The 20,522-nt window shown below is 57.9% G+C and overlaps 3 protein-coding genes across 3 annotated transcripts; all 3 read left to right on the forward strand.

The window, feature by feature from the left end:
* Positions 1 to 2,243: 2,243 nt before the first annotated feature.
* P4HB (prolyl 4-hydroxylase subunit beta) lies at positions 2,244 to 10,599 on the forward strand. The gene is made up of 11 exons (XM_069032335.1): positions 2,244 to 2,447; positions 2,705 to 2,911; positions 3,685 to 3,818; positions 4,003 to 4,140; positions 6,362 to 6,466; positions 6,744 to 6,869; positions 7,097 to 7,297; positions 7,955 to 8,075; positions 8,283 to 8,464; positions 8,905 to 8,991; positions 9,574 to 10,599. Exons 1-11 carry the CDS (start codon positions 2,288 to 2,290, stop codon positions 9,658 to 9,660), a joined length of 1,548 nt encoding a protein of 515 aa, XP_068888436.1. The 5' UTR covers positions 2,244 to 2,287; the 3' UTR covers positions 9,661 to 10,599.
* Positions 10,600 to 12,569: 1,970 nt separating this feature from the next.
* On the forward strand, positions 12,570 to 14,743 carry PPP1R27 (protein phosphatase 1 regulatory subunit 27). The gene is made up of 3 exons (XM_069032676.1): positions 12,570 to 13,185; positions 14,159 to 14,309; positions 14,502 to 14,743. Exons 1-3 carry the CDS (start codon positions 12,969 to 12,971, stop codon positions 14,623 to 14,625), a joined length of 492 nt encoding a protein of 163 aa, XP_068888777.1. The 5' UTR covers positions 12,570 to 12,968; the 3' UTR covers positions 14,626 to 14,743.
* A 173-nt stretch (positions 14,744 to 14,916) lies between these two features.
* Positions 14,917 to 16,890, forward strand: MCRIP1 (MAPK regulated corepressor interacting protein 1). Its single transcript, XM_069032614.1, has 4 exons — positions 14,917 to 15,106; positions 15,181 to 15,299; positions 15,384 to 15,482; positions 15,589 to 16,890. The coding sequence occupies exons 1-4, from the start codon at positions 15,099 to 15,101 to the stop codon at positions 15,651 to 15,653; spliced, it is 291 nt and encodes a 96-aa protein (XP_068888715.1). The 5' UTR covers positions 14,917 to 15,098; the 3' UTR covers positions 15,654 to 16,890.
* The last annotated feature ends 3,632 nt before the right edge of the window (positions 16,891 to 20,522 follow it).

Below are 20,522 nucleotides of genomic sequence, written 5' to 3' on the forward strand. Positions count from 1 at the left end.
GAGTTCACAGCACAGGCCCTGTCCTCGGGCCTTGGAAAGCTGCTAAAGGAGATGATGGGACTTGGAAAGGACAAGGGCTTTAGGCAACAGTCTGGGCCAGGCAGGAGCTGGCATGTGGCCAGTGCCCACTCCAGCAGGCACATGCTGCTCACTATGGAGAGCAGTGTCCACCTACGACCCCCCAGCCCTCTGCACAGTGTGGGGCCCTGGAGGGCAGAGTGGGGACTGGAGCAGGGAACAGGCCTCACTCAGTGAGTCAGTTAGATTGAGCCCAGATGTGCCTGATTGTGTGAACAAAGGCCCCCCTGTGCTGGCCCCTAACAGCCACTCTGCGGGCAGGGCCAGATGAGCACCCAGCTGATGCAACCCTAGCGCTTTGGCAAGAGTTTCCACACCCAAGGTGTCGAAGCTTCTGTTAGATCGTTTGTACCATGGTAGGAGGCTTGGAGGGGCAGGACGGCTGTGCTATGCTCCAACTCTGAGGATTCTCTGCCTCAGTTCTCTGGCACATCTTCCCGCTGCGGGATGACATGCAGGCTCCCCTGCCTGGTGCACGCTCATGAGTGCACTTGGGTACGGGTGGCTCCAGTCACAGGCTGGATGGGACAGATCATTTGCATGAATTGTGGCTCCCAAAGTAAAGCCTTGGCCCCTTCCAGGTGATGCACCTCAGGAACCTTGGCAGAAGTTGTGCAGGAGCAGTCCAGGCCATTCCCCTTTTCCAGTGCTGCAGCAGCTCCCTCGGACACCACAGCTCTGTGAGTGCAGCAGCCAGGTCGGAGCAAGAGTGCTCATGCAGGACTACCCCGGGGCAAGGTTGGCCCTCTTAGCAGAGACACGGATGCAGGTCCCCTCTGGCAGAGCAAGGAGCCGGGACTCTCAGGGCAATGGCTCAGAGGCGGCCTGGACTAACACAGCCGCTGATTCCCTCCCTGGCAGACAAACGTGCCTATGTCTGCCCGCCCCTGGGTGGCCGCTGTGCCCTCACCGGGTGCTCAGCTTTGCCTTCCAAAACCTCGCTGAACTCTCCCCGGGCCCGACAAAAGCGTCTGGTTCAGCAGCGGCCGCAGCTCCTGAACGGGCAACAGCTCCTGGCAGCACTCGAGGCAGTCGGATTCTCCACGGGGAATTGGTGAGCTCCTTGCTCCTCGCGCTAGTGGCCCGGGGCGCCGGGCGCGGCCCCTGCCTAGAGCAAAGAGCAGCGGCTTTGCAGCAGCCCCGAGCTGGCAATCAATGCCCAGGGCGCGGCCGGAAGCCCGGAGTCTGCCCCCGTTCCAGCGCGTCACCTGCGTGCGCAGGAGCCCCCGGAGCAGTGGCAGCGCCCAGGGGCTCTTCCCTACCTAGCGCACACCAGCAGCAGTTGGGACCCTCGGCAGTAGCGGGGCAGTGCAGGCAGACCCGAGCGAAGGGATCCTCCGCCACGGTCACCAGGCCGCTCTGTCCCGGGTCTCTGCAGAGGCTCCGCACAGAACCGCGAGCTCGGATCTAGAGCCTCAACGGGCCCTGCTCGGCCCGGGGGCACGAGGAGTCCCCGCGCTGGTGCCCTCTCCGTGAGGGCGCGGGGACGCCAGCGCTACCTGAGCTCCCCTGGCCCATCTCCGGGACTGGAGAGGTTACAGCAAAGCGAAACGGGACCGTCCCAAGCCGCAGCCGGGCCGGTCGGAGCCCAGCGCCAGGGGACAGCCAGCCAGGGTCGGGAGGGGGCAGCGCTGCCGCCGTGACCCCGAGTAGCTGCCGGGCGGTGCCTGAGGTGAAGGTCGCTCACAAGGGGGAGCTCCAAGGGGAGGGGGAACGGACGGAAGCGACCGGGACCACACCGCGGCTGCACCGGGCCGGGCCGGGCCGGGCCGGGCCGGGCCGGGCCGGGCCTCGCGCGCTGCGCTGGTCACGTGGGGCGCGCGGCCCAGTCAGAACGCACCACGCGCTCGTGGCCGCGCGCACGCGCGGTGCCGCCCGGCGGCGCTTCCCGAGTGCCACGTTCGAGGGCGGGGGCCACGCGAGACGGGGGCGCTGGCCAATCACGGGCGGCGTTGCGGGGAAAGGGGCCAATGGTGGCCCGCGGGCGGGGAGCGGGGCCGACGGCCAACCCGAGACGGCGGGCGAGGGGCGTGCCCGGAGCGCCAGCCAATGGAAGGCGCGCAGCGGCCGCGGTGGTGGCCCCGGCCAATGGGAGGTGGGCGGCGCGGCCAATAGCGCGCGGCAGCGGCCGCCGGGGGCGGGTTTATAAGGGGAGGCGGTGCTGCGGCCGCGCGCCTGCCTTGGCTCGTCCCGAGCGCCGCCATCAGCCATGGCGGGTGTGCGTGCGCTGCTCCCGCTGCTCTGCCTGGCCCTGCTGCTGCCCGCCCGCGCCGCCGCGGAGGAGGAGGAGGAGGATGGCGTCCTGGTGCTGCGCGCCAACTCCTTCGAGCAGGCGCTGGCCGAGCACCGATACCTGCTCGTCGAGTTCTGTGAGCGCGGCGGGGCCGGGCCGGGGGGAACGGGCGGGCGGGGACCGAGGGCGCGGCTGGGAGACGGAGGGGTCGGGCCGGGGAGACGCGCTGAGGGACGGGCTCCCCCGGGCGTGTGTTGGGCTGGGCTGGGGCGCGGGGTCTGCACGGCCCCGTGGCCCGCCCCACCCCCGGGGCTCCGTGAGTCCGAGAGGGCCTCGGTCCGCCCGGGAGTGGAGTCGGGGAGGCCCGGCCGGCGCTGACGCCCCATCCCGCAGACGCCCCGTGGTGCGGGCACTGCAAAGCGCTGGCGCCCGAGTATGCGAAGGCGGCGGCGAAGCTGAAGGCCGAGGGCTCGGAAATCCGGCTGGCCAAGGTGGACGCCACGGAGGAGTCGGAGCTGGCGCAGCAGTTCGGCGTACGCGGGTATCCCACCATCAAGTTCTTCAAGAACGGCGACAAAGCCGCGCCCAAGGAGTACACGGGTGAGGAGGGGCAGGACACGGGTGAACTGGGTCTGGATGCGCCGCCTGGGTGCAGAGGGCAGCAACGTGGCGCCGGGTCCCAGCACATGGCCCCGTGCTCGAGCTGTGCTGCTGTGGCTGGACAAGGTCCACTGTAACAGTGACCTGGGAATGGTGCTGGGCTGATGTGGAACAGGCCAACCTTTAGTGTCCTCCCTCTGGTGAGATCCCTAAGGTGAGCTTGAGTGGAGGAAATAGCTTTTGTGTAGGAAAGCAAAGTGGCCTGAGCTTGGTTTGTTGTGTGCCTTGACTTGGCTCAGGTAGTGCAGTGCCCAGAACTGGAAACAGGCCTGGGCCATTGGGTGAGGGGGCAAACACAGGGTGTGAGAGAGCTGCAAGGAAGGCCAAGACAGAATTCAGCTAAGCCAGGCCACACAGTGCTGGGTAACAGAGGGTAACATCCAGAATAAAGATGTTGGAAGGAAAAGGTGATGTAGTAACATAACTAATACTGAGGTCTTGGAGAAGTGCTGCATTGCTGATCAAAGTTTAAGGATAGGGGCAGGAGGTGAGAGAAGAATGGATTCCTGGGAGCCCCTTGTACCGTGACTTATCAATTAGGGATTAGCTTAATTGCACCATGAGTGAAAGGGAATGAGTTGCGTAAACGTTATCTTGAGTCTTGCTGATCTCTTGACCAGCTGCTGAAAGGTCTTCTTTCTCAAAGCTTGAGGGTTTTGTGGTCTTGAACTTAGTTGGAGGGGAAAGTGACTCCTTTTTATCTCCTGGTGTAGCTGGCAGGGAAGCGGATGACATCATCAGCTGGCTGAGGAAACGCACGGGCCCAGCTGCTGCCACCCTGACTGATGTGGCTGCTGCGGAGGCACTGGTGGACTCCAGTGAAGTGGTGGTGGTTGGTTTCTTCAAGGTAGTGTTTGTGTTTCCATTGGAGATGCTCTTGTGTGTGTCCAGGGCCTTCCCGGCTTCCTCTGTGCCTTGTGCAATACTTGCTGTCCTGCCTTACTTGATCTTCCAGTTCTTTGGGCTGAGCCCTGGGATGTGAATGCTTCAGGTGATGTGGCCCCTCTGAGACCCCGTTCTTTACTCTCCAGGATTTGACATCAGAGGCAGCAAAGGAGTTCCTGTTGGCAGCAGAAGCTGTGGATGATATTCCTTTTGGGATTTCCTCCAGTGTTGATGTCTTCGGCAAGTACCAGATTAGTAAGGACAGCGTCATCCTCTTCAAGAAGGTACTGGCTGGTACCAGGCCTGAGCACCACGCTGGGGTCTGCTGTCTCTTCCCTTTTCTTTAATTAGTCACATTCCAACAAGGTCAGCCCTGGACAAAACAGCAAAGGTCCCATGCTTCAGTGTAGCTGATCTTGGGCCTCAGAGCCGGGGGAGGAAGAGCAGAGACTGTGGCCCCTTTGTGGGGGAGTCTCAGGGACCCACAGAGTGCAGCTGTGTCAGTCTCCCAGCCCTGTTCTCTTTTCCCAGAGCTGCTGGGCTCTGGGTGCAGGTTGTTCCTTCCCTCACTTCTGTGTTCCTCAACTCTCTGCAGTGTAGCAATGGTCACACAGTCTTGGACAGGCCAAAGAGAACAGTAGATGAGCTCTCTGGCTGTCATGGTGCTGTTTGGTTGTGTCTTAGCAGAGTTGCTTTCTGTTGCTCATTGTCGGCCTCTGCTGCTGCACTCCCTACTGTGTCCAAGAGCTGTTCTGTCTCACTGCTGAGGGTTCTGCAGTGCAGGGATTGCAAAGAAGCTCCTAAGAGGATTTGCAGTTCCAGCTGACTGGACTGGGGCAGTGGATTATGTACAGAGGGATGCTGACTACCTACAGAATCACAAATAAATGTACTAATGGAGGCCTGAAAATCCCTGTCACTGGGATGAAATTTCAGGTTTGAGCAGACAAAGAGAGGTTCTTTAGGCTTGGTGGCTCCTCACCCAGAGGTGGTGTGAGGCAGGTCTAAGTGCTTTGGGCTCAGATTTAGTAAACCTGTAATCTCATCAATCATGACTCTGCCCAGCCTGACCTAACACAAGACTTTCTTTTTGTTCACCTTAAATAATTATTTTATTCTACTATGCCTCTGACACTGTAGTTATTTTCATGGCGATAGAAGCTTGTAGACTTAAATTCTGAGTCAGAGCCCCTCAGGTCAGTGTGGCTGAGGGAATACCTGGCTAATGAGCTGAAAATGCATTAGTAAAATGGGGATGGGAAGGGAGGAATATTTGTTCTTGTCTCATTTGGTAGCTGTACCCTATTGCATGAATAGCTTTGTATGCCAGCTTTGTGTGCCCCACTCTGGGTAGTGCTGGGCTGGGCAGAGTTCTGGGCCTGGCAGCCTTTCATGTGTGTTGGGAATGGGAGTGACCGTGATGTGCCAGGTGGTTCCTGCACTGGGCTGGGATGGGGCAGGAGTGCTTGGCTCTATGGGAGAAGCAGCCTAGATCTGTCCAGCCATCGGGGCTCCTCCCTGTTCCTGTGCAATGGCATGGCAGTGCCATGGGAGCTCTTGGATATGTCTATTCTAAACCAAAGAGAAAAGGGCAGGAGAACTTGATGGCCTATTTTGCCTTTGGGCTTTGGCTCAGCTCTGTACCATTAGTTGGGTCTAAACTGAGAGCGTTTGGCTCACTGTTCTTCTTTTACTCTGTGTGAGTTGTCCAGACTCGCACAGCTGTCTTGATGGTGCTGAAGCGATCTGCAGAGCTTCTCAAAGTGTTTGCAAAGTTATTTTCCAATGCCAAGTGTTTTCCTTGCCTTTTCCACTGAGGCTGGTGTGCCTCCCCTAACAGAAGGTTATCTGAGTCCACTCTCCTCCTTCTGTCAGCAGCTCAAGTATGGCCTTGCCAGGGCACTGCTGTGCCCTTTTGCACATCCTCCCTCTAACCTTGATGGGCCATCTGCAGCTGTTCCTGTTATAGGCTGCCAGAGGGTTCTGGGAATCCTGGTCAGGGATGATACAGGTGATGGCCCTGTAAAACAGGACCTGGCACCTCTGGTGTGATGTGCTGTTGTCTCTTAACAACCGAGACTGGAACGAACCCCCCAGAGCCAAGGAAGTCAGTGTTGCAGGCTTGGCTGTCAGATGTTCCCAGTACTGTCTGGCCGCAGTGTCTGCTCTGACCACTGATTGCTGCAGAGGAGAAGCTGCTGCAAGGCTGGAGGCAGCTGCTCAGGGTCCTTCTTGGTGACTTGCACCACAAATGGTTTCACAGTGGTGCAGAGCAAGGCTGAGATGAAACCTGGCTGTTGTTGCTGCTTACCTTCTGCTGGGGGGTGATTTAAAGCTTTGTTTGCTAGGAAGATGGACACCTTGATCCAGATTTTATGTGGGCATGTGGTTACCTTGTTGAGATGGAAGTCTGCTCTGAATAAGTACAGCTGAGATCCCTTGGGGCAGTGACCGGAGATTTGTGCGGGACGCAAGTGTTCTAATGAAGAATGTCTGTTCTTGCAGTTTGATGAAGGTCAAAACAACTTTGAAGGGGATCTCACAAAAGATAATCTGCTGAACTTCATCAAGTCTAATTCATTGCCTCTGGTCATAGAGTTCACTGAGCAGGTGGGTCTTTAGATATCTGACAAGGCCCTTCCCATGGCTGCTGCAAGAATATAGCAAAGGTCTAGTTGTAAGATTCCATAGTCATGTTTTATTGTGGAGCTGACATTGGTGGTATGGAGGAGTGGGAAGGAATAAAGGAGGTGTGAGCTTGCTCACACCTCAGAGCAGTCCTGCAGTATTGGAGGCTGCTGTGGGCTGGTCAGCATAGCAGAGTTAAACTGGTCTGGATACTGATTTGCCTCTTTTCCAAAAATAAAGTTTATTTTTTACTCCCCAGACTGCTCCTAAAATATTTGGAGGAGAGATCAAGACTCATATTCTGCTTTTCCTACCAAAAAGTGTGTCTGACTATCAAGGGAAGCTGGACAACTTCAAGAGTGCAGCTGGGAACTTCAAAGGGAAGGTGAGATGGATTTCTTGGATCATGAGCTGAGACCACTTCCTGCAGAGAAGTGTAGCACTGTCTTTATCCATGGAGCAGCTGTGGAGGAGGACTTTAAGCCAGCTCCCTATTCTGGGACAGGGGAGGAAGAGACCCCAGTTCAGCTACACTTGGTGTGAGTGTGTGGAGTGTCAATAGCCACAAGGTACTCATGTTCACCTCCTGCCTTTCACTTTTTTCCTCCCAAGATCCTGTTCATCTTCATAGACAGTGACCACAGTGACAACCAGAGGATTTTGGAGTTCTTTGGCCTAAAGAAGGAAGAGTGCCCAGCTGTACGTTTGATCACCCTGGAGGAAGAAATGACCAAATACAAACCTGAATCTGATGAGCTCACAGCAGACAAGATCAAAGAGTTCTGTAACAAGTTCCTGGCAGGCAAGATCAAGGTATGTGGATAAACAGTACTGGTGGTGAATAAGGTAGCTGAGAGGGAACAGAAATGCTCCCTGTGAGGGGCTGGAGAGCCAGGTGGAGGCGCCCGTCCATCTTCTGCGTGGAACATCCCATGGGCTTTGTGATTAGAAATGAAAGGCAAAGCTGCTGGGACCTGGAGGCTGTAGGAGAGCGAGCCAAGTAGAGGGAGTTGGACATGGCCAAGCAGTTGTACTCCCCCTGTGGGCACTGTGCTGTTTATCCAGTTGCTCTTTCTGCCAGCAGCCTGTGGAAGGTGTGAATTCTATGGCACAGGGAAAAGAGTTGTCAACTCCTGTCTGCTGGAGGGGCTGTGTGCGGCTCACCCAGCAGTGTGGGTGCAGCAAAGCCCAGTCCTCTGGGAATGGGGCTGTCAGGAGTGCTGCTTCCTTCCTGTAGAGCTGTTGCCATTCTCTCTGCACAACAGCACCTGCTATTCCTGCTGGGTCAGGGTGGGAAGGAGACTCTCTGGGGAAGAAGAGGAAGTGACCAATTCATCTGCTTGCTCACAGCCTGTGACTGAGGCACCAGTGGGGGTGGTTAATCCTGGGTTTTCCAGGATACGTGATTGCATGTTCAGTCCAAGTAGCTATGTAGCAAACAGTATGTCTGAATTTCACTTTTTATTCCAGCCCCACCTAATGAGTCAGGACCTTCCTGAGGACTGGGACAAGCAGCCTGTCAAAGTTCTGGTTGGGAAGAACTTTGAAGAAGTTGCTTTTGATGAGAATAAGAATGTCTTTGTGGAGTTCTGTGAGTATCTTCCTACAGCTAATTCCAAGTAACTAGTATGAAAGGATTGCCAAAGCAGTGTGTGACCAGAAGTAGGGGAAAAGCCTTTTGTAGAGTCTGGGCCCCAAAGGCAGTGCCTTAGTTGCAAAGATGTGTGAGAGCTGTGTGGTTGGGGAGGAGTGGTACCCCGTTAGGTTGTTGGTGCAACTCTCTCTCTCTAATTAACAGATGCCCCATGGTGTGGTCACTGCAAGCAGCTGGCTCCAATCTGGGACAAGCTGGGAGAAACTTACAGGGACCATGAGAACATTGTCATTGCCAAGATGGACTCAACAGCTAATGAAGTGGAGGCAGTGAAAATCCACAGCTTCCCCACACTCAAGTTCTTCCCTGCAGGCTCTGGCAGAAATGTAAGCTGGCACCCAGTCTCATGCACTCATGTAGCCAGGGAGCACGGGAATGCTCAGCTGCTTGCTTGAGTTGTTTTGGACAAGGCCTTTGGGAGGGATCTGCACTCTGTCGGGATGGAACACAACAAGTCTACAGGACACCAAAGACCCTTTGTGGGGTCTGGGCTGCAGGGAAAGAGTTTGGGGGGGAGTGGGAAGTGGGAATGGGGAAAAGAGGGAGCATAGAGGACAGTGTGCTCATCTGCAGGCTATTCTTTCCTCGCAGTGATCTCTGAAGTCTAGTGGCTGAGCTGTTTTCCTTCGTCTCATATGGGTGAAGGTGAATTTTTAAATTCCCTTTTGCTTGGCATGTTCACTGTTGCTCAGAAAGAGAATTCTCCTCTCCAGGGGTGTGGGTCTGTAGTACCCATAACCAGCATCCTTATGTTTTCCCTCTGTAGGTAATTGACTATAATGGGGAGAGGACACTAGAAGGCTTCAAAAAATTCCTGGAGAGTGGAGGTCAGGATGGGGCGGCAGCTGATGATGTGAGTAATGTGGATGGAGTAATTTGGGCCTTTGGGAACAGCAAGCATGGGTCAGAGCTGGTTCTGTGCCTGAATCCTCAGTCCTAAATAAGATCCTGTGTTGTTACATGTCAGGAGAGGATATTGCTGGTGAACAAAGTACCCACAGCAGTGTGATCTGTTCAGGTGCAGCCTGGCTGGCAGTGGGCCTGCAATGGGCTCCTTTTCTGGAGAGCACTGTGTGGGTGTGAAGTAGCAGTGCTGTGGTTGTGCACTGCTGGGGCGCACTCAGGGCTTGTTCCCTAGAGAACTTCCACTCAGTACCTGGAACTGGGCTATGTGATCAATGCCACATATCTGTGTATCTAGTTGGAAGCTCTCATCTGCTGGGGGTGGTGTGGAGGCTATTACAGGTGTACAGGTACCAGCTTCCAGGGGTTCCTAATCCTTAATGTCCTGAGTCTGAAGCTCTTGATAGCAGTCTCTGGATGTTTTGTTAGCATGGCAGCAGAGAACAGTGACCAGACAAGGGCGGCTGCTCAGTGCTTGGTTCTGGATCTGCCTCATGTGCCAGAAACCAGGAGCTGTCTGTAACCTCCACAGGATCTAGAGGACCTGGAGACAGATGAAGAAACAGAACTTGAGGATGGTGATGAGGATGAGCAGAAACTCCAAAAGGATGAATTGTAAAGAGAAGACTGATCTACATCATCCAAAAAATCAGACACTAAATTGACTGCTGTAATGCAGCCCCGTGAGTCAGAAACCCATTAAGATTTAAAGCAGAAGGTAAATGACTGGAAATCCAGGGATTGGCTTCTAAAGTAACGCTTTACCCTCACTTGTCTGTACACTTACCTTTTCTTTCTTTTGGCTTTTGAAAAGGGAACTGTCACTAGGGAGCCAGCCCAGCCAGCTGGGCTCTTTTTTCTATTCTGATGTACTTTTTTGTACACAGCTTTTGTCTGGAGAATTCTGTTCTTCTGGGCAACAGGAGGTTGTGAGGTGGTACCAGGAGTTCAATGGCCTGACAATCTGGAGCCTTGCCAATAACATCTTCCAAGACAGCTTTTTCTCTTTCTTTTAAAACTAAAGCCCCTAATTGATTTCTGCACCTGGCAGGGTCCTTAATGGCATCAGCTGTTCTTCCCTGGGGCTGGCCTTCAATATATGTAGGGGCAGAGGGCTGATGGCTTCCTGGGGCAAGGTGTATGTGAAGGTGCTTCTCTTCATGCTAGCCAGATGTTTCCTTTCCCCTCTCCTTCAAGACACTTGGAGATGACTATTCCAAACTCCTGGAGGGGTGGAATACTGTATGCGCTGGCTGTGGCAGGCTCTGAGGGTGGAGGTGGCTGCTGGCTCACCAGCTGTGTTGACATCCTTTTGATCAAAGACAAAACTTGCGATCCCTTTCCATGAATTATTTTGAGTGGGTTGACCCAGGAGGTGGGTGGTGGGGGAGGGCCTGATAAACAGATCAGACAGGACATTTGCAATTACTCGAGTTTGGGAATGTGACTGAGGGAGTGCCTCACAGGCCTGAGCTGCATCAGGCTGGTTCTTAGCATTCTGCTACAATAACATTGGTACTGAATTTGATGGCCAAATAAAGTTGAGATTTTAATACTATTATGTCTCTTTGTCTTTATCAGAGTGTAGAATATTTGAACCTACCCTGGAAGGGGAGATCAGAGTTGTAGGGTGATTCTCAAGAGGCTCTGCTGCAACAGGGTGTGTATCACTTTCTCCATGTAATTGGCAAAGGAAAGGAACTTCCCAATGCTTGTGTCCTGTCCAGATTCCATGGGCTTGTGCAGGTGCTCTGTTAGGAGTGAGCGGGCCGTGGTTTGGCTCTGAGAGTGCACAGCCCCTTGGCCAGCTGGCTGGGCTGAGGGGACATTGCTCTGGAGCAGTGAATCAGGACATGCCAGGGCTGCTGTGGCTCTGCTAGTAAGGCTCACATGACCCCATGAGCCACACTGCTATTTCCAAATCTGCTGCTTGCTGCTGAAGGTATTTGGGTTAGAAAATATGCTATAAATGTCACAGGGAGGGCATGGTGAGGCTAGAGGACAACTGGGAGTGCTTCAGTGAGTGGGGTGTGTGCTGGAGCAGTGGCACGGGGCTGTTGGACAACACTTGTCTCTGTCTCCAGCTTCAGCCTTCTTCTGTGGCTCCCTGAGAGCAGAACCCCAGTAGAGTCCTGCTGTGGTGTCTCCAAGCTTTGGGCACAGCAGCACCAGGGCTGGGGCTGAGCAGGCACCCATTCCCCAAGGGATCAGGAAGGGTTGTCCCTGCCAGAACAGCAGCCAGGAGTGTGTGAGACCTTTACCTGCAGTTATATGGAGGAGGATCTTTGAAGATACCTCCCTCCAGGGCTGTGCCCCCACATGACTGAAGGTGGGCAATGGCTACTGCTGCACCCCAACAAACCCAGCAGTTTGTTGGGGTGGGGAGGAAGGCAATTTCACTAGTAAAGTTCCACTGGAAGATGCTGTCTAGAATTTGACTCAAATAGGTCCATTTTGTAAAGCCAGTTGAAGTGTGACCAAGTCTGAGCTCTGCAGTGGTTCTCCTCTGTTCCTAGCCCAAGGCTCCCTGTGGCAGAGCAGGAGTTTAGCAGCCATCTCAGGTACATGCCTAATTGGTGTTCCAAGAAAGCAGGCTGGAAGTGTTCTGTCCCTAGCGCTGAGGTTGGATGCCCAGTGCTGTGTTCAGGCTGATCTAACACGCAGACACTCAGCCAAGAGATTGATGCATTTGCCAGCAGATAAATAAGTGCAGGAGTTCTAAGGTGTGTGGCTGACTGTGGCCAGGATCAGGGCAAGAGTCTGCAGCAGGAGGGGCAGAGTGAAATCCCTGACTCCTAAAGCAGCATACGGATTTTTTCTGACACACCTGCCTGGATAATCCCTATCAGCAGACAGAGCACAAAATGCTTATGTATCTGACATGCCCAAACTGACGGGGAAAAAAACAGTGGTTGCTTAAACCCTTGATGGACCTGAATGATTCCTCTGTGGCAGATGGTTCTCTTTTGGATCATGACAATAGAGCTGGAGTGAAGAGTATCGGAGGCAGGAGTTGTCTGGTGGTGGTGCTATTCTGCTATTCCTCCAAGGCTGCTTGCAGTAGCCTGCCCTCAGCAGTGGCTGCTTCCCTCTCTCAAGTAGGACAAGGAACACCAGGGACCAGCAGTGCAAGCTTTTGGTTCTGCACCTGTCTTGGGATCACCAGCAGCACCTCTGTCCTCACAAGGGCACAGGGGACATCTGACACGCAGGTTGTGCTTCGATGCTGGGCTGTGTGCTGTCACAGCTGTGCTGGGCTGCACAGCTCCTCCTGCTCCTTTCAAGTTGTCCCCTGAAGCTACAGGAGGGTGGCAGCTCTGGATGTGTTTGTGACCACAGCCCTGGCACATCCACACTGTACTAGTCAGCTGGGGACACAAGTGACCGGTTCCCTGGGTTGCTGATTGTGCCTGTGCCCCTTCCCCCAGAACGGCTTGATGTTGGGAAGTTGCTTCCAGGCTCCTCTGAGGGGCTATCCATGCAAGAGTAGATTTGACTCCTCAGATGGGCACATCAACAGGTGGGTGGTAAGATGAGACACCAACTTCTGCCCAAAAGTGGGAAGCTGCAGGCCTGGTTGGCTCGATTACGAAGCATCATGGCAAATAGCATGAGCTGCATGTCCCCAAAATAGCCCAGGGGAGTCTTTATAACATGGTGCTCCCAGAGAGTCATCAGTCCTGGGCCAAAGGCCTGTAGATGAGCTGCAAGTGCCAGGTGCCACCTCCTGCATGTGACTCAGGGAGTGCAGGAGAGCACGGTGGCTGCCACTTCCCCGTGGCAAGAGGACACGGCCACAGGTGTGGGTGTGGCAGGAGCACAGCAGTGCGGAGGCCAGCACAGATCTGCAGCGAGGAGGGCTCCTGACAAGCAGAAGAGGAGACAGCAGTGCAGTGAGGGGCCGGGCTGCGTGCTGAGCACCCCCCCATGCCGCTGTGCCTGAAGGCTCCTGTGAGCATGAGGGACTATTGCCCCTTGTTGGTGCCCCGGTACGGCCGGTACACCCCGCGTCCGAGGGCCTCGCGTACTGTGCGCTTCCCCAACGACGTCGTCTTTCAGGACCACATCAAACAGGGGGACCTGGAGCAGGTGGGCAGGTTCATACGAGCCAGGAAGGTGACACTGGACACTATCTACCCTTCTGGTGAGTGCTGCTGGTCAGCAGAGCTGGGGCAGAGCAATGGCACAGCTTGGTGGGGCTGTGAGGGACACTGGAGCTGGGCTGTGGGCCACCTTCAGCAGGGCTGGAGCAAGCCAGGTCCCTCCCTACCAGGAAGCAGTGCCCAGCAGGGCCTGAGAACCCCAGGCCAGGGCCCCAACATCTCCCATCAACAGCATAGCACATGCTGTAGGAAGGGGGAGCTTGGCCGCTGGGTCCCCGTAAGGCACAGTTGAGCACCTGCAGTGTGGTGGGACCTCAAAGAGAAGCAGCAAGCACAAGCCAGTCTGTGAGCTCTGGACTCCTGCCCTTTCCCCAGACTGGGGGGGGTCTGCATTTGTTCTGGCTCTGCCTGTTTCTCACAGGCACTGCTCCCTCAGTGTTGTCTGACTCTGGGGACTCACGGGGAAAGCTTTGTGTTCTGTTTGCACAGCCTCACCAGCAACTGTTTATGGAATGCCTTGATCACTACAGGCTCATGAAGAGCCTAGATTTGTCCTTTTCTTGTGCTTGGATTCAGCTTCTGCTCTTACATGGCCATGGAGACAGAGGCTCAAATGACCCCAGGCTTCCTTCTGTCCATACTGATTCTTCATTAGTGAGGAGCATCCAAAACTCAGGCAGAGCAGGACGCCAGAGACTTTTCTCGTGTCTCCGTGTGAGTCCTGGTCAGGACTTGGAGCAGCTGCTCTAAGGGGCAGCTCCTCCTCCCTCCCTCTGTCCTGCCTAGCCAGGGCAGTGGGTGCTGCACCATCCCAGACAGGGTATTCATGCTGCAGAAGGGCAACAGGAACCCACAGCAGTTCCTCTGGCTTCCTCAGTCTTTGTTTCTTTCCCCACAGTCCTCTCCCTGAGAAGGAGAGTTCCTGGACCCCTTTCCTGAGCTATGCCCAACTTGTGAGTCCAGGATGGAGAGCCCTTCCCCAGGCCAGGGCACTAACACCTTCTCTCCCTTCAGGCATGGCAGCCCTCCATGAAGCCGTGCTGACGGGAAACCTGGACTGCGTTAAGCTCCTGGTGAAATACGGCGCTGACATCCACCAGAGAGATGAGAACGGGTGGACACCCCTGCACATGGCCTGCAGCGACGGCTATGCTGACATAGCCAGGTAAGCTGCTCTGAGGGCCTGCCAGTGCTGCAAAGCCTGAGGATGGACAGCACAGGGCTGGAGCTGTGGCTCCTTTGGGGGGTACCCGGGCCCTGCGCTGCCCCTGGGGCTGTTCGGGCCGTGCCACTCCTGGCGAGGGAGGCTGCGGGACCAGGGCTGCCCGGCCTGGCGCCTCAGCTCCGCGTCCTGCAGGTACCTCCTGTCCCTTGGGGCCAGCCTGGAGGCCACCACTGATGATGGGGAGAAACCCTCGGACCTCATCGACCCTGAATACGAGGACCTGGTGCAGCTCTTCGGAGCCACCGTGCTGCGCTGAGGCGGGCATGGCGAGAAGCGGCCTCGGGGCCGGGGCGGGGGGCTGCGCCTGCCCGAGGGCCGGAGCTGCGCCCGGGCTGGACCTGGGCGGCGGCCGGGCAGTGGCGCTCGGTACTGCGAATCGGGAACCGCTTTGTACTTTTCCAATAAAGCATCTTGGTTACCGCCTCCGCCGGGCATGGGCCGGGGCGGGCCGGGGCCTGGGCGGGGCGGGGCGGGGCGGGGGCGGTGCCGTGCGCGGGGCCTGCGCGGGAGGGGGGTGTGGCCAGCGCCGGAGGGGGCGGGGCCGCGCCTGCGCGCTGCGGCGCTTCCGTCTGGTCCCGCTCGCGCAGGCGGGAGGGCCCAGGTGAGGGGCGCGCGTTGCCCGGCGACGGGCGGGGGGCGCCGCGCGGCCTAGCCCGGCCTCGCCTTCCTCCCGCGGCCCCGCCGAGCCCCTTCCGGCCCCGCCGAGCCCCGCCGAGCGCCGCTGCCGCCATGGCCAGGTGAGCCCCGCCCGGCCCCGGGCCCAGCGCGGGCCCGGGCCCGGCTCAGTTCTCCCCCCGCGCTCCGCTTGCAGCTCCCCCGTGTCCCGAGTGGTGTACAACGGAAAGCGCAGCGGCGGCCCGCGCTCCCCCGGTGCCGGCAGCGAGATCTTCACGCCGGCCCACGAGGAGAACGTGCGCTTCATCTACGAGGGTGAGCGGGGCGGTGGCCGCTGGGTGGGGGGCGTGGAAGGCTCGGGGCGGCCGAGGCGAGCGGCCCCTGTCCCTGTCCCTGCAGCCTGGCAGTGCGTGGAGCGCGACCTGCGCAGCCAGATGGGCTCCGAGCGCGGCCTGGTCGAGGAGTACGTGGAGAAGATGCCGAACCCCAGCCTGAAAGGTGCGGGGGACAAGCACTGTGCCGGCTGTGTCGGCCCGGGGATTGCGCGCGCCGGGCGGGGGCTGTGCTGCCTCTGCCTTCATAGTCTCTCCTGTCTCCCTTGCAGCGTTTAAACCCGTCGACCTGGGTGATCTGAAGAGGAGGAACACACAGGATGCAAAGAAGTCCTAAAGCGGGTCCTCCCTGTGGGTCAGCTGCTCTCCTGAGGTCCTCAAGCAGATTTAATTTGAGATTTTGTGTTGATTTCCTCCTCTGGTCTGTCCTCCTAAAAGTCTGCGGGAGAGCCAGTCAGCTTTGGGGCTGGCTCTGAAGCTGCCTGAGGTCGAGGATGCTCAGGGGCTCACCGAGACTGCCCAGAGCCTGTTGCAAAGGATTCCAGCCCCCCGCTCATAGCTTTCTATGGCCTCAAACTGTCCTTCCCCACTTCATGCTGAGCAACCCGATCCCCTGTTCCCCTCCTGTTGCTGCTCTCTGTGTTAGGCTGGGCAGGGCCAAGGCAGATGCGCTGTTGCTGTTGGATCGGGCAGCCCTGGATCTTGCTTTCCCCTGTGCACCAAAGCTCCACAGCTGCTGGGGCTGGCCAAGGGCAGGAGGCACAGTCGAGTCTGTTCCTGTGCCTCCGGACACAGGGGCAACCCCTGTCCAGCCCTGCTGTGCAGCTGAGGCTGGGCAGACTATAGCCAGGCTCCTCCCAGTTCCACTGTGGCAGCAAGTTGCTGCCTGGGCTGCTTGCTTCCAGAGCTCGTGGGCCCACATCTGAGGCCAGATTTTCTGCCTGCCTAGATCAGGCCTGGTCCCTACAGATGAAGAGAGGTGGAGTGTCAGCACCAGCCCCAGACTCCTGAGAGGTGCTCAGAGAGACCTGGGCCACCTGCAGCCCCCTGGCCTCAGCGCCCCAGCAGCCTCACAGGAGACAGTGGCCGTGGGGGCAGCCGTGGGGCTGCATGGAACAAGCTCAGGAGCTCCTTGCCCTGGCAACACTGCAGTTTTGTACTAACATCATTTTCCAGATACACACCCTTGGAAGAGACCTGGCCCTTCAGCTCACTCTGGGTGGCCATAGGTGGTGGAACTGCGCCAGGGGTGCTTCCTTAAGCCACTCACTCCTGGCACTGCTTGGATGGTTCCTGTATCTTTGCCTGAGCCAGGGAGAGTGACTGTGTCATCTTCGCCCACCTGAGCTGCTGGGCTGCTCCGTGGGAAGGGGTGGCAGCCCCCTGCCTGCCTGTGCTCTGAGCTGGCGGGGATGGGGCTGCCAGGCCTGCCCAGTACCACGGCTGTGGGAAGGCTGCAGGGACTTGGGGCTGCCGGTACCTTTCCTTTGTTGAGTCCTTGAGTTGTACTGTACCCTTTCCTTTCTGTGGTATGTCACTTGAGGAGTGTTGTAAATAAACGCTGGTGTCCTTTTGGGGCTGCCTTGGTGTGGTGCTGCAGCCTGGCCCAGCTCTGGGGCATGGACAAGGGGCAGAGAGCAGGAGCCGTGTTTATTTTTTGCAAAGGGGCCTTGGCCTTGCCCTTGCTGGGGCTGTTGATTTCCCTGTGGGCAGGTGCGGTGTGTCGGCAGTACAGTGCCCTTGGTCTTGGGCAGTGCTCCAGGCAGCCAGCATCCCGGGAACTGTCGCTGCACCTAGGATTTAAATGCTGAGACTATTAATACCCTTGTATCCTCTTCCCTCTCCTGCTTTAATGGCATTTAGGCTATACTTAGTATTGCTAGAATTTCTGCTCGAGTGCGTCTTGACACTTGCCATGACCCTGTTTACCTCCCATCACCAAAACATTCTTGCTGCTTGGCTCTGGTGCAGCAAGATGGGAGCTCAGCCGCCTATTGCCTCCCAGGCACCCCAGGCCCCGCATCCCTGCAGCTGCAGGCAGTGGGGCACAGGGAGTGATGGTTGTCACTGTCACGGCTCCTCTCCTCTGACTCTTCTGGTGGGATGGGCCCTGTAGTGTGTTCAGGGAGCCTGACAGGCCAGTGAGGCTGCCCTGGCTCGAAGCCCTGAGCATGTTCAGGGCTGTGTCCTTTGTCCAGGCAGGCTTCTGTTCAGCTGCCATGGAGCCCAGCACTGTCCCCCCTGTCTGGGCATCCATCTGGGGCCATCCCAGGTCTGCAGGACCCCCACATGCCCCCTGGCCACAAGCCCCACCAACCTCTGCCTTGTTTTCCTCTGTACTCGGGCACAGTAAAGCCAGAGGCAAGGCAGCCGCTCAAGCTCTAATGAAATGTACAAAAACCATTCTATAAGCAGGTGATTTTTATAAAGACTGATGCCAAATTGCAGGGCAAGGATGGTGAGGCGGTACAGGGAGGTGATCGGTGTTAGGGGTGTAAGAAGTGAGGCCACAGGCCAGAGAAATCAGGCTGTTTACCTATAAAAACCGATCTCATCAGGGTTTATTTCCCTGTGCCTTGGACACAGTGCTTTTCATTAGATTAAAGGGTGGGAGGAGGAGAGGAACGTGTTTGTCATCAAATTAGGTGGTGGGAAGAGGCCTGGCAGCAGGCAGAATCGACTTAGGAGACCAATTTGTGGTGCTCAATTCCCTTGATAAAGTGTGAGCTTTCCTGTAAGGCACTGGCCTAGGGGTGCCCAGCTGTGCTGAGATGGGGGCACTGCCTGTGGTGCCTGGCTGTGTCGGGAAGGCACTGCCCAGGCCACCAGTTTGGGGGTGAGGAACTGTTTCAGCCCTATTCCATGCCTTGGAACAAACTCCACAGCCAGGGACTGGCACCATGGCTGCACAGTTTCTGTAGAGGAGTCTCTTTGCTTAGGGCAGTGAGGTATGGGCTGCCTGGAAAGGCAGTGGGTGCTTGGGTGTTCCATCCCTGGAAACATCAGCGCCAGGCTGGACGGGGCTCTGAGCAACCTGGTTTGGTGCAGGTATCCCTGCTCCCTGCGGGGGCTGGGCCAGGGGACCTTTAAAGGTCCCTTCCCACCCAAACCATCGTGCGAGCCTGGCCAGGCTGCTGTCAGCGCCTTCATCCCACTGGATACCAGGAACGAGCAGCTCCCATGGGGCGCCTGCCTGTGTGTGTGCGTGTACACGCGAGTGTGTGTGTGTGCATGTGCGCGTGTGTGTGCGTGTATAGTGTACCTGTGTGCACATGTGCGCAGGCTGTGCTGCCTGAGCTGTTCCTCGGGGTGGGGGTGCCCCCGAGGGCTGGCAGGATGGACCCGGGTCACACCACTCTGGCAGTGCCGGGCCACGGCAGGTAGCGGTGCTGTTCCAGCAGCTCTGCAGTGATGGGAAGGGATGGCACCGCACTCCCGCAAGAGCTGTGTCCTTGGGCCAGAGCCAGCCCCACTTCCAGGGAGATTCCAGGAGTGGTGTTGCCTCCCGACCCAGCTGTCCTGGGGGGGGGTCTGTTTTCGGGGTTATCGGGGTGCTGCTGGCCAGAGCATGTGGCTCTGTGGGAGTTGGGGGTGACCAGGGCACAGGGGTGCAGACTCAGCCCTGCAGCACAGGCAGTACCCAGCTCTGGGACACACCTGGCTGGCACAGGTGCTGTGGGATGTGCCCTGGTGCGGGCAGACATCGTGTGCTTGCACGGGACTCCTGGGCACCGGCAGGCACTGTCCCTCCTTAGGGCTGTTGGGTGACAGGGGTTGTGGGACATGGGGCAGTGCTGGGGGTTGCCCCTCAGCACCAGGGGACACAGGACATTTCCACAGGGACACCCCATGGGCTGGGGCTGGCTTGGGGTCCCTGAAGGGTCCCCATCATTATGTCGCATGCATAGGGCCACCCTTGCTGGGCAAGGTCTGGGGGGCCAGCCTGGCCCCAGTGGGGTATTGGAGGGTCCACAGTAGGGTGTTGCCACAGCAACGCTGGAGCAACAGGTGCAGAGCACGGCCCCATGCCATGACCATATTTACCTTCCCAGAAACTGCTTCGTGCTCCAGCAATTAGCCTCAATTAGGCTCGTTACCATGTCAGGAAGGCCGCAGTGACGGCAGCAGCTGTAGGGCGGTTTGCTCTGTGGGGGCTGCCTGGGCCACTCTGGCACTGTGGCTGTGAGCAGGATAATAATCCCTGTCCCTCTCTCCATTCCTGTCCCCATCCCTGCACTTGGGGGCCTGGGCAGACCTCCAACCCTGTGCTTCCCCCCCTCACCTGTTCTGCCACTGTCCCTGTGTCCTGACGGCCCCACGGTGCTGCTGCCACTGCCCCACAACCCCGAGCCCCGCAGAGCCCAGACCCTCTGTCCCCTGTCTCTGCTGCTCCCATCCCCGCTGCCAGCACTGCACTGGCTCTTGGGCGCCGGGTCCTGCTCGGCCGGAGCAGACAGCAAGTTGTCGAGTAAACAGAGGAAAACTACTGTGTGCTGGGCTGGGCTCTGCTGCCGGAGCCAAGCTCTGCGTGGCCTGGGCCATGGCTTCCTTCGCCGTGCCACGCCAGCCCTGCTGATGCCTCGCTGTGCTCTAGGACCCCACCGCCCACAGCAGACAGCGTGGCTCCTGACGGCTGGCGTGGGCGGCAGGGCCGCGGCCATGTGGTGCGGGTGATGCTGCGACAGGGTGGGATTTACCGAGGAGCGGCCGCCTGCCCGGTGCTGCTGTTTACTGTGTGCGGCTGCCGGGGCGCAGCTCCAGCTCTCACCCCCTACTCAGCACGTGCCCTGTGCCGGGCTATGTGCGGGGCTTGGACAACCGGGGACCGTCACCCGCTCGGGGCCAGGCGGGGCGGAGTGATGGATGACGGGCAGTGCCCATGGCCAGGTCCGTGGGCGGTGGGGGTCATGGCAGGGCGGCTGTCCGTCCCGCCGCCACCCCTCGGGCAGGGTGAATCCAGCCGGGGAGCAGCACCGGCCTAATCTCCACACACCAGGCGATTGTGGTTCCCAAAGCTGCGGCATCCGGGCTTAGCGCTCATGTGCGCAGCACAAGCCTCTTAGGGTACCGCTGTGACCCCGCCCCGGCCAGCCCGGCCTGCCGGCACAGGGGTCTTGCAGCCCCACACCCCACTGCTGCTCACCGAATTCAGCGCTGCCGGCGGCTGCTGCCCGGCCATGGCCTGGGCCAGCGACCGGGAGAGCGG

This window comes from Aphelocoma coerulescens, chromosome 18, assembly GCF_041296385.1.
Source record: "Aphelocoma coerulescens isolate FSJ_1873_10779 chromosome 18, UR_Acoe_1.0, whole genome shotgun sequence".
In the NCBI taxonomy this organism is placed as follows: Eukaryota; Metazoa; Chordata; class Aves; order Passeriformes; family Corvidae; genus Aphelocoma; species Aphelocoma coerulescens.